This window comes from Mobula hypostoma, chromosome 11 (genome assembly GCF_963921235.1).
Source record: "Mobula hypostoma chromosome 11, sMobHyp1.1, whole genome shotgun sequence".
Classification (NCBI taxonomy): Eukaryota; Metazoa; Chordata; class Chondrichthyes; order Myliobatiformes; family Myliobatidae; genus Mobula; species Mobula hypostoma.
In genome coordinates this window covers 69,217,354-69,229,548 of record NC_086107.1, presented here as the reverse complement: position 1 = coordinate 69,229,548, position 12,195 = coordinate 69,217,354, and the positions used below count along the sequence as shown (strand labels likewise).

At 46.2% G+C, this 12,195-nt stretch overlaps 1 protein-coding gene across 4 annotated transcripts in view; it reads right to left on the bottom strand.

Annotated features, from left to right (window-relative positions):
• Window positions 1–12,195, bottom strand: part of LOC134353816 (inactive serine protease PAMR1-like) — a 147,947-nt gene that overhangs the window by 63,569 nt on the left and 72,183 nt on the right. For 2 of the 4 annotated variants that reach the window (XM_063062241.1, XM_063062242.1), the window contains exons 5-6: window positions 9,469–9,686; window positions 389–496 (exon numbers count right to left, since the gene is read on the bottom strand). In XM_063062241.1, the coding sequence (XP_062918311.1) occupies window positions 389–496; window positions 9,469–9,686 (326 nt within the window). The remainder of the gene's footprint in view (window positions 1–388; window positions 497–9,468; window positions 9,687–12,195) is intronic. The other 2 variants (XM_063062243.1, XM_063062244.1) reach the window with 1 other exon arrangement.

Here is a 12,195-nt window from a genome sequence, read left to right as displayed (position 1 = left end):
GGTTCATCAGGATCAAAATAAAATGGAGCAGGTAAAGAGAAACTGCTGTAGATGCTAGAAATCCAAACTAAAATGAAAAACACTTTAAGCACTCAGCAGGACAGGCAGCATATTTGGAGAGAGAAACTGATAGATCACAGACATAAAACGGCTAACTTTGATTCTCTTCTCATGGTGGTTGCTCAATCTATTAAGAGTATCCAGCCTTTACGTCATTCGAATTCCAGCGTGTCAAAAAGCAACTGCGGGTCAGTAAGAGAGTTGTCCTGTCAACCCAGAAGAAGGAGTACAGTCTATCTTCCATACAATCAGGCAGCTGGTATACAGAAAGACTCTGTATGATGTACCTACAGTATTTGCTAAAACTGGCAGAAACTTTAATACTCACTGTTTTCACACCGTCTGCCAGTATACCCAGCAAGACAGGCACATTGATAGCTGACTGGTCCAAGCTGGAGACACTTCCCGTCATGCAAGCAGGGAGAGGAGAAGCATGCTGAAAGCAAGAGGAACAGGCACAGGTATCAGTCTCCGGCACACACTCTGCTGAGTTGCTTTTGTTCAAACGAGGGGCTGTGATAATCCACAGATGGGATTCGCAGTCAGAATTCCTAACCCTGGTACTCTTGCCAACCATAATAGGAGGTTCTGAACTCTTTGCCAGTGCTCAAAGGCTGCCTTTAGAAAATCACAGGATATGTGGTGCTGACACACTCCTCGGACCTGTAGTCACGCACGAACTCACAACCTGTCTCTCATCTCCACGATCACCTCCAATCCTTTGTTTTTAAATTCTTAGCACACTGGTGCAATAAGGAGAATTGGTTCCTCATGGTGACAGGTTTAGGGGGCTCAGGCCAGCTTTAATTGTGCAGGCTAGCTTTAAACATCAAAAGCTCTCTTTAACTGTTAAGATTCCTGATTAAAGGTCTCAGCCCGAAACGTCAACTGCTTACTCTTTTCCATAGGTGCTGCTTGGCCTGCTGTGTTCCTCCAGCATTTTGTGTGTGTTTCTTTAACTGTTACAGGCTTGCTTTATGTGTAGCACTTGTTCCGCTTACACGGATAAGTGCCAGGAGGGAGATCAGTGGGGAGGGATGGGGGGGGACGAATGGACAAGGGAGTCGCGTAGGGAGCGATCCCTGCGGAATGCAGAGGGGGGGGAGGGAAAGATGTGCTTAGTGGTGGGATCCCGTTGGAGGTGGCGGAAGTTACGGAGAATAATATGTTGGACCCGGAGGCTGGTGGGGTGGTAGGTGAGGACCAGGGGAACCCTATTCCTAGTGGGGTGGTGGGAGGATGGAGTGAGAGCAGATGTACGTGAAATGGGGAGATGCGTTTAAGAGCAGAGTTGATAGTGGAGGAAGGGAAGCCCCTTTCTTTAAAAAAGAAAGACATCTCCCTCGTCCTAGAATGAAAAGCCTCATCCTGAGAGCAGATGCGGCGGAGACGGAGGAATTGCGAGAAGGGGATGGCATTTTTGCAAGAGACAGGGTGAGAAGAGGAATAGTCCAGATAGCTGTGAGAGTCAGTAGGCTTATAGTAGACATCAGTGGATAAGCTGTCTCCAGAGACAGAGACAGAAAGATCTAGAAAGGGGAGGGAGGTGTCGGAAATGGACCAGGTAAACTTGAGGGCAGGGTGAAAATTGGAGGCAAAGTTAATAAAGTCAACGAGTTCTGCATGCGTGCAGGAAGCAGCGCCAATGCAGTCATCGATGTAGCGAAGGAAAAGTGGGGGACAGATACCAGAATAGGCACGGAACATAGATTGTTCCACAAACCCAACAAAAAGGCAGGCATAGCTAGGACCCATACGGGTGCCCATAGCTACATCTTTAGTTTGGAGGAAGTGGGAGGAGCCAAAGGAGAAATTATTAAGAGTAAGGACTAATTAGACTGAAAAGAATAAGGACTAAGGGGAACTGATTAGGTCTGAAATCCAAAAAGAAGCGTAGAGCTTTGAGACCTTCCTGATGGGGGATGGAAGTATATAAGGACTGGACATCCATGGTGAAAATAAAGCGGTGGGGGCAAGGGAACTTAAAATCATCGAAAAGTTTAAGAGCGTGAGAAGTGTCACGAACATAGGTCGGAAGGGATTGAACAAGGGGTGATAAAACAGTGTCGAGGTATGCAGAAATGAGTTCAGTGGGGCAGGAGCAAGCTGAGACAATAGGTCGGCCAGGACAGGCAGGTTTGTGGATCTTGGGTAGGAGGTAGAAACGGGAAGTGCAGGGTGTGGGAGCTATAAGGTTGGTAGCAGTGGATGGGAGATCCCCTGAGCAGATAAAGTCGGTGATGGTGTGGGAGACAATGGCCTGGTGCTCCTTAGTGGGGTCACAATCGAGGGGTAAATAAGAGGAGGTATCCGCGAGTTGTCGCTGTGCCTCGGCAAGGTAGAGGTCAGTACGCCAGACTACAACAGCACCCCCCTTATCGGCGGGTTTAATAATAATGTTAGGATTAGTGCGGAGGGAGTGGAGAGCAGAGCGTTCCGAAGGAGTGAGGTTGGAATGGGGACAAGGTGCGGTGAAGTCGAGACGGTTGATGTCCCGTCGGCAGTTGGCAATAAAGAGATCCAGAGCAGGCAGAAGACCAGAGCGGGGTGTCCATGAAGAAGAGGAGGGTTGAAGACGGGAGAAGGGGTCATCGGTGGGGGTGGAAGAGTCCTTGCCGAAGAAGTAGGCTCGGAGACGGAGCCGGCGGAAGAAGAGTTCCGCATCGTGGCGAACACGGAACTCGCTGAGGTGTGGGCGAAGGGGGACAAACGTGAGGCCCTTACTGAGAACAAAGCGTTCTGCCTCCGACAGTTGAAGGTCGGAGGGGATGGTAAAGACCCGGCACGGATGAGAGCTGGGATCAGAGGGGGGAGGGGGGAGGGTTGGGGTGGGAGGAAGATGGAGCCTCTGAGGGCCCAGGAGTTGACGGTGGGATCTGAGGAAGACGGGGCTGCGGAGTGGTGGTGGGGGAAGGGGAGACGGGAGTCACAACAGCAGCACATAAAGACCCGGCCTGGAGTTCAAGGCTGGCGTCGCAGTTGGTGGTTGCGCAATCGCTGTGAATGTCAGATTTTTGTGCCCTTTCTGTGTTCTGATTTGACTAGAGTAAATCCAACAAGTGTAAGATAGGGCTAAAATGCATTGCTGGGCAGGGCTGGGTGGTTATGCTGGCAAAATTGGCCTCATCTCTCCCCGAGTTGTGAGTGTGGCAATGGATGGAGGATGGGTGATCAGCTCCAGACCTGTCGGCTCAGGTTCAATGTCTCAGTGTGGAATAGATGGGGGTTGGGGAAAGGGGCAGAGGTGAGGCAGAGTAGGACTGGGATGGAGGGTGTGAGGAAAGGGGATGGGCAGTATCAGTTCCAAATAGTTGGAACTGGCTTTGTGAAAAACTTGTGTTTTTGCTTAAACGCGGAATGAAAACTGAACCATTTACATTGATTCTATTGCCTCACCTGTCTCTGAACATCATATTCTGTAAATGGTGAGGAAAGAGGCTCCCAACTTCCCCCACGCCCACCAGAGATCATTACTGTTCCAACTTCCACCAGTGCTTTGAATTCAGAGACTTATAGAAAATCAGATAAATATTCGGATGTTGTGCTGCTAGGAGACAGTTGATTCTAAAAGGAAACAAAGTGGCTAACAGGCATAAGCTGATGAAATAAAAGCAGATGGAACTTAACACAGGAGAGCGAAGGCTGGCAGAACAGGAAGGGAAGATGCTTAATTCACAGTCTCCATGAATTACCTACAGTATCCGTGGATCCAGTCAGGGCAGATCAGGGACCAACATGACCAATGTCTTGAACTAGATCATCAATAAAAGTATAAAATACAAAACAGAAAATAGTGGGGCTACATGGCTGATCAGACAGCGTCTGTGGAAGAGTTAGCATTTCAGATTGATGACATTTAAACATAGAAACATAGAAAGACTAAAGCACAATACAGGCCCTTCGGCCCACAAAGCTGTGCTGAACGTGTACTTACTTTAGAAATTACCTAGGGTTACTCATAGCCCTCTGTTTTTCTGAGCTCCATGTACCTGTCCAGGAGTCTCTTAAAAGACCTTATCGTATCTGCCTCCACCACCATCGCCGGCAGCCCATTTCATCAGAATTACTATACACACACACACACACACACACATCCATTTTCTTTACTAGTCATGCTTAATTTTGAACTTTTTCAAGTTTAAGGTCATCATGCTGAGCTAACATTAGTACTGTTCCACTCTCAAATCCTGCCTGCTCTATTAAGTCCTCTCAATATCAACTGCTTTTTTTGCCCTCAGATATATTTTTTATTTTTAGTTATTTAGCGATCCAGTGCGGAACGGGCCCTGCTGGCATAACAAACCTCGCCACCCAGCAACCCTCCGATTTAACCCTGGCCTAATCACAGGACAATTTACAATCACCAATTAACCTACCAACCAGCATGTCTTTGGACTGTGGGAGGAAACCCATGCGGTCACGGGGAGAACGTACAAACTACGCAGGAATTGAACTCTGAACTCCGGCACCGAGTTGTAATATCATCGCGCTAACTGCAACACTACCGTGACACCCCTAAAATGCTGAAATGTTGTTGTGATACACCGTACCGATCCAGCATCATTAAGTTAGATCCCCTGGACACTTTCTCATTGTGGGATCTTGATATGAACAAATTGGCAGCCAGGTTCCCTAGTTCCAACAGAGACAAATTTTATGACACATTGTATGCCAGTGGTACTAAACCTGACACTGACCAATTATCTATGATGCCCTGCCCCATATAAATGCAACTTAGTTCTTCAGAGGTACAACGCCCCAGTCAGATTGCAGCCATACTCCACCCAGCTCCATTCACCAGGGTGCAGGACGAGCCTCACGAAACTCCTAGCCCATGACACCAATACAAGGAAAGAGCAAAGGAGCTTTCGACTTCTCACCAGCTGATCATCTTGAGGTATCCAAGATAGTGAAGGGTTGGAAGAAATAAATCAGGAAGATTAGTGCACATTAAACGATAGCAAGGAGAGACAGTTTCGAGTAAAGGAGAGGTTTGAGACTAGTATTTCGCAGGGGTTTTGCACAAGGCATTTAGACAGCAATCTCAGCAAGAGTTATGGATAGTTGGGAAGTTCTTAGCTGATCATTGAGAGGATTGTGTCTCTGGATGGAAACAACTTGGATTTCCTCATTGCCTTGAATACCCCACTACACTGACTGAATGTATTAATGTGGAAGAAAATTAAGAAGAAAGTTAAATTTTGAATTAAATTTTGTTGTCAAGCTTTACTTTGCCCAAGACTTGGGTCATGAGGGTGACAGCATAAGAGACAGAGTCTGTCTTGTTTGTGCCAGCTAACAGCAGGTCATGCCAATAATGAGGTATTGCTGACCTTTGTCTGAGAAACAAAGTGACCTACAGCCTGTCTGTCTAAAAGGGGAACTGAATGTGGACATGTAATTCTAATTGTGTGTACTATGCAAGTACAATGATAGACTTGCTGATACCTAACAAGAGCTTCTTATAATCGCTACCAAGTACATTTAGCTGTTGGCTATGGCGCATAATTTATTGCGTAAATTTAAGATGTAACCTGACATTGACAGAGTCCTAAGACAACGGCTCCACGTATTAAAGGGTTAACCTTATATCGAGGTCCGTGTCTCTATTTCTGTTCCCTAACAGAGTAAAGTTTCTCACAGTAATTTGGCGACAAAATTGTCTTACTGTAAAGTGCAATATATCAGGGGTAAATTCTTTGACAATTAGTCAGTCAGTGAAATAAGCACTCCAGCTCAGGAAACAAGTGAAGAGATCCAGCAGTACTGATGTACACATCTGTCAGTACTGTAAACTACCACACATTACAAATTACATTAATTGGCATACTATTTGCAAATCAGTTTCAAAATACATGTGTGGAATTTTGTTAAGTAATATAAGTTTATGAAAAACATATACAAAACTCTCCATCAGAGGCCAGCCAACTTCTTGCTTCCCGTAGCAGCCTGGGAGAGATCTCAATCGCCCTGAGGATATATCGGACCTTACGCATTTCTTCATACTGGCATCAGTGTGCCCCTCCCCAAACTCACTATCTTCCACGTCCTTCTCCTTGATGAATACAGATGAGCAGGATTCATCAAGTTCCACATGAGGATTAACTCTTTGATCCCCAAGGAAACCCACTGTTCCAACACCTGTGGGTAGCGCAGCATAGCAAAGATGATTTTCATTCACTCTTCAGGACCTGGGCATTGCTGGCAAAGCCCAACACTTATCCCTAACCAAAGGTGTTAGTGGCCCTCTGACTTGAAACCTCTGGTAAGGGGATTCCCAACGTTCTGTTGATAAGGATGTTAGACCCACTGATAATGAAGGAGCAGCAGCCTGCGATATGATCGAGGGAGGATCGTGCAGGCGGTAAATTTTCCATGCACTTATTTGCTCTTGTTGTTTTGCTGGTAGAAGCCATGGGTTTGGAAAGTGTTGCTTGGGTAGTTCATGCTTTGACCAAGTCTTCGCAACATGGCAACTGTGAGCAAGTGCCATTTGAGAGCACAGTCATTGGCATCTTGCACCATTTCACTGATGACTAGGAGTAGACTGATTGGTTGGTAATTAGTCAGGTTTACTTTGCCCTACTTTTTAGTGAATGGGACATTCAGGGCAATTTTCCATATTGCTGAAGAGATGTCAGTGTTGTAACTGTACTGCAGGTGCAGTTTGTCTTGGAGTGTTAAGTCTTCAGCATTTCTGGCTGAAAATGTTTCAGCCTCACACACAGAATGCTAGAGGAACTCAGCAGGTCAGGCAGTATCTCTCAAGGGAAACGAATAGTAGGCAATTTGGGCCAAGATCCTTCATTAGGACTGGAAAGTAAAGGAGCACAGGCCAGAATGTGTGTGTTGCTCAAGTTTTCCATCTGCAGAATTTCTTGCGTCCCTCAAATGTTTCAGCCTGTTTGTCAGTATTCAAATGCTGGGCTCCAGCATCACCGAGGAGAGTGAATTCTTGGATCCTCCTGTTCCATTAGCTAACTAATTCATGACCAGATGCATTCGGGCTGCAGAGGGTTGACCTGATCCATTATAGGATCACTTGGCATGGGCTGTTCCCTGCCATTTCTGCTGTTTTACGTCACATGCAGTCCTGTGTTGTAGCTTCTCATGACTGGCACCTCACTTTGTGCAGGCATTGATCCCGTCATGCCTTTTTGCATTTCTCATACAGCCAATCATGATTGCCTGGGTGGACTGTAACACCACGTAGAGGAGACAGATGTACATATCTGCTTCTGATGATGGCTGACAGCAACCTTGTGAATCCTGGCTTTAAGCCACCAAAATGTCTCGGACTCTATTCTATTTATCATGATAACAGTAGCACATAACAGGTCAGAGGGTGTTTTTCAGTGTTAAGATTGGACTTTGTCTTGACAAGGAATGTGTGGTGATCTCTTCTGCCAATAATATCATGACCAGAGAGATCAGTGAGCACAAGGTTGACATGGCATATCCCTTACACATTCCTTGGCTTGGTAATTGCTCTGCAAATGATCGCAAGAAACAGCGAAGTTGTGAATGCAGCTCAGCAGATCACAGGAATCAGCCGGCCCTCTATGGATTTGCTCTATACTTTTTGCTGTCTCAGTTAAGCAACAGCATTATCAAATACCCTCCATACCGCAAATATTCTCTCTTCTTTCCTCCTCCATTGGAAGAAGATACAAAAACCTGAAAGCACATAGCAGCAAGCTCAAGGACAGCATTTATTCCACTGTTTCAGATTCCTGAATGGATCTCTTATGCGATTAGATGGATTCTTCACCCTACAATCGACCTCGCTACGACCTTGTCCTATGATCTACCTCGCTACAACCTTGCCCTACGACCTACCTCATTACAACCTTGCCCTATGATCTACCTCGTTAAGACCTTGCCCCAGGGATCCACCTTGTTACGACCTTGCCCTACAATCTACCTTGTTATGATCTTGCCCCAGGGATCCACCTTGTTACGACCTTGCCCCAGGGACCTACCTCGTTACCACCTTGCCCTATGATCTATCTCGTTACGACCTTGCACAGTATCCTTCCACACCTCACTGGCGCATCGTGTGGCAACCTTGCCGTTTCTTTAGCGTTAGTCCATTTTACGAGGACAAATTGCTAGCTCGACGCTCAAGCCTCAACCCATCACAGATGGAAAGCATGCGAGGAGCCAAGCAGATTTGAACCCAGAGCCACTCACCCTGAAGTTCGGTGTGGATGCCGCTGCACCACCAGCCAGCTTATAGTTATTCCTTTACCTTATTCTAGCTCAATGCACTGTGAGATGATTTGATCTGTGTAAACAGTATACAAGATAGGCTTTTCACTGTATTGGTACATGAGACAATAATAAACCAATACCAACACTTTGATTAACTCATTAGCTGAAATTTGACAGCTGTGTCCTTCAGAACTTGGCCAGATCAGTCAGCAATGGTTCCATCAAATTACTCTTGGTGATGGACACTGAAGTCCACACTGAGAGTACAACTGTACCCTTACTACCCTTGGTGCTTCTTTCCCGTCTTGTCCAATACGGAGGAGCACTGATCTGTCAGCTGAGGGAGAACAATAGCTTGCAGTCTGGAAGAGGTTTCCTTACCCACATTTGACCTGAAGCTATGGGATCTCATGGGATCCAGAGACAACATTGACGACTCTCAAAGTACCCTCCCATCTGGATACCCTCAGTGCTGCCACCTTGGATGGGCCTGTCCTGCCACTGATAAAAGACATAGCCAGAGATGGAAGAGTTTCCTGAAAATCATTAATGTAGCTATGACAGGCAATTGGTGGCATGATTTAGAGAACATCTCCCTCTTCAGCTACAGGTGTTTTTGAGAAGGACTTTACAAGGCCAACAGAACCAGGAGTGGCTTTGCCAAGTCTATCTTTGGTACCTAGATGAATGCAAGATGGCCCACCCAGTTTTATTCTATTGTTGTTTTATGTATAAGGGAGTGGGTTGCTGAGAATTTCAAAGAACGGTTAGGAGTCACCCAAATTGCTGGTCGAACGTCTGACCAAATGCAATGCTCTTCCTACAAGCAATGCTTACAGCCCTTACAGTAAGCCTGAAGAAGCCCACCCATCACCCTGGGACCTCTGGAAGCAACAAGAGATAGTGGGGGTCAGGGGTCCCGATGCAGACTCCAGCATAGGGGTCCACCATCCTGGCTTTGGAAGGGTAGGGAGGCGGAGAGACAGGAAAGGTGAGCGAGGGAGGCCAAGGGAGGGGCCAGGTGGGAGATGTATAGCCAGGAGTGGAAGGTCGCGAAGGTGGAAAGCATTGAAAGGAGAGGCAAGTCAAGATGAGGAGGCTACTGAGGGATGAAGCAAGAGGACAGTCAGTGAATGAACCAGGAACCAGGAGTGAAGAAGTGGTGGAAAATGACTTGGAACCAGGTCTACGTACCGTCAACCTCCTCAAATGTGGCATAAAATCCGTCAAAGCTTTTATAGCCATCAGATACAAACAGAACGTGTAACAGGTTTCCAGTGGTCCGAATGGGAGGAGGACGCTCGTTCCCGCAGAACTTGCCGATGACTCTGGAATCGACATTATCACCATCACGGACCTCCACGTAATCGTACTGACACATGTAATCAAACTCCAGGCTCAGCATGGAGAACCTGGAACACAAGATAGTACAACTTGAGCAGAAGGTATACCCCAGGAGAGCCCACCGGGCAGCCTAGCCCCACCACACCACCGACAGGTATACCCCAGGAGAGCACACCAGGCAGCCTAGCCCCACAACACTACAACAGGTATACCCCAGGAAAGCACACCGGGCAGCCTAGCCCCACAACACCACACACAGGTATACCCCAAGAAAGTCCATTCCTCCACACCACATGTAGGTATACCATAAGGGAACACACCCCACAACACCACCCACAGGTATACCCCAGGACAGCACGCCCCTCCACACTACAGCAGGAAAGTACAACCCACAACACCATACACAGGTATATTCCAGAAAAACACACCCCTCCACACCACACGCAGGTACAAGACCATAAAACATAGGACCCAAATTAAGCCATCTGCGTCTGCTCTGCCATTCAATCATGGCTGATCCATTTTACCCCTCCTCAGCCCCATTCCCCAGCCTTCTCCCCGTAACTTTTGATGTTGTGTCTAATCAAGAACCACTGCCTTAAATACAACCAACAACTTAGCCTTCACAGCTGCCTGTGGTAATAAATTCCACAAATTCACCACCGTCTGGCTAAAGAAATTTCTCCACATCTTTGTTTTAAATGGACACTTCTCTATCCTGAGGCTGTGTCCTCTTTTTCTCCAATTCCCCACCATGGGAAACATCCTTTCCACATCTGCTCTGTCTAGGCCTTTCAACATTCCAAAGGTTTCAATTACATCTCCCCTCATCCTTCTAAATTCCAGTGAGTACAGACCCAAACTATCAAACATTCCTTGTATAATAATCCTTTCATTCCCGGAATCATTCTCGTGAATCTCCTCCAATGCTAGCACATCTTTTCTTAGATGAGGAGCCCAAAACTGCTCGCAATACTCAATGTGAGGCATTATTAGTGCCTTATAAAACCTCAGCATCACATCCCTGCTCTTCTATCCTAGACTTCATGAAATGAATGCTAACACTGCATTTGCCTTCCTCACCACCAGTTCTACCTGCAAGTTAACCTTTTGGGTGTTCTGTATAAGGACTCCCAAGTCCCTTTGCATCACATAGTTTTGGATTTTCTCCCAGTTTAGAAAATAGTCTGCACATTTATTTCTACTTAAAGTGCACGATCATGCATTTTCCAACATTGTTTTTCATTTGCTACTCTCTTGCCCACCCTCCTAATCTGTCAAAGTCCTTCTGCAGCCTACCTTTTTCCTCAACACTACCCACCCTCTACCAATCTTCATATCATCTGCAAACTTGGCAATAAAGCCATCTGTTCCATCCTCTAGATCATTGATATACAGTATAAAGAGAAGAGGCTCCAACACCGACCCCTGCGGACACCACTACTCACTGGCAGCCAACCAGAGGAGGATCCTTTTATTCCCACTCACTGCCTCCTAGCAATCAGCCAGTGCTTTAACCATGCCAGCAACTTTCCTGTATTACCATGGGCTTTTAGCTTGGCAAGTAGCCTCATGTGTGGCACCTTCTCAAAGGCCTTCTGAAAGTCCAAATATACAACATTTACTACATCCCCTTTATCTATTCTACTTATAATCTCTTCTAGGAATTCCAACAGATTTGTCAGGCAAGATTTTCCCTTCAGATAACCGTGCTGACTTTGTGCTGACTTGTGTTATGTCACCAAGTACTCCATAACCTCACACTTAACAATTCATTCCAACATCTTCCCAACCACTGAGGTCAGGCTAACTGGTCTATAACCTCCTTTCTGCTGCCTTCCTCCGTTCTTAAAGAGTGGAGTGACATTTGCAATTTTCCATTTCTTTGGCACCATGTTTGCTAGCTTGCTTTCATATTTCATCTCTTCCCCCCCAAAGATTCTTTTAGTAGCTCTCTATAGGGTTTTAAAAGCTTCCCAATCCTCTGTCTTCCACCTATTTTTTGTTATGTTGTATGCCATCTCTTTTGTCTTTGCATTAGCTTTGATTTCCCTTGTCAGCCATAGTTGTACTATTTTGTCGTTTGAGTATTTCTTCATTTTTGGAACACATCTATCCTGCACCTTCCTCATTTTTCCCAGAAACTCACACCATTGCTGCTCTACGGTCATCCCTGTCAGCATCTCCTTCCAATTTACTTTAGCCATCTCCTCTCTCATACCACTATAATTTCTTTTAGTCCACTGAAATGCTGCTATATTAGGCTTTACCTTCTCCCTATCAAATTTCAAGTTGAACTCAATCATATCGTGATCATTGCCTCCTAAGAGTTCTTTTACCTTAAGCTCCTTAATCACCTCCGGTTCATTACATAACACTCAATCCAGTATAGATGATCCCCTAGTAGCCTCAACAACAAACTCCTCCACCATCAACTCTGCTCTCAAACGTATCTCTCCCATTTCACGCACATCTGCTCTCACTCCATCCTCCTGCCACCCCACTAGGAATAGGGTTCCCCTTGTCCTTACCAACCACCCCACCAGCCTCCGGGTCCAACATATAATTCTCCGTAAC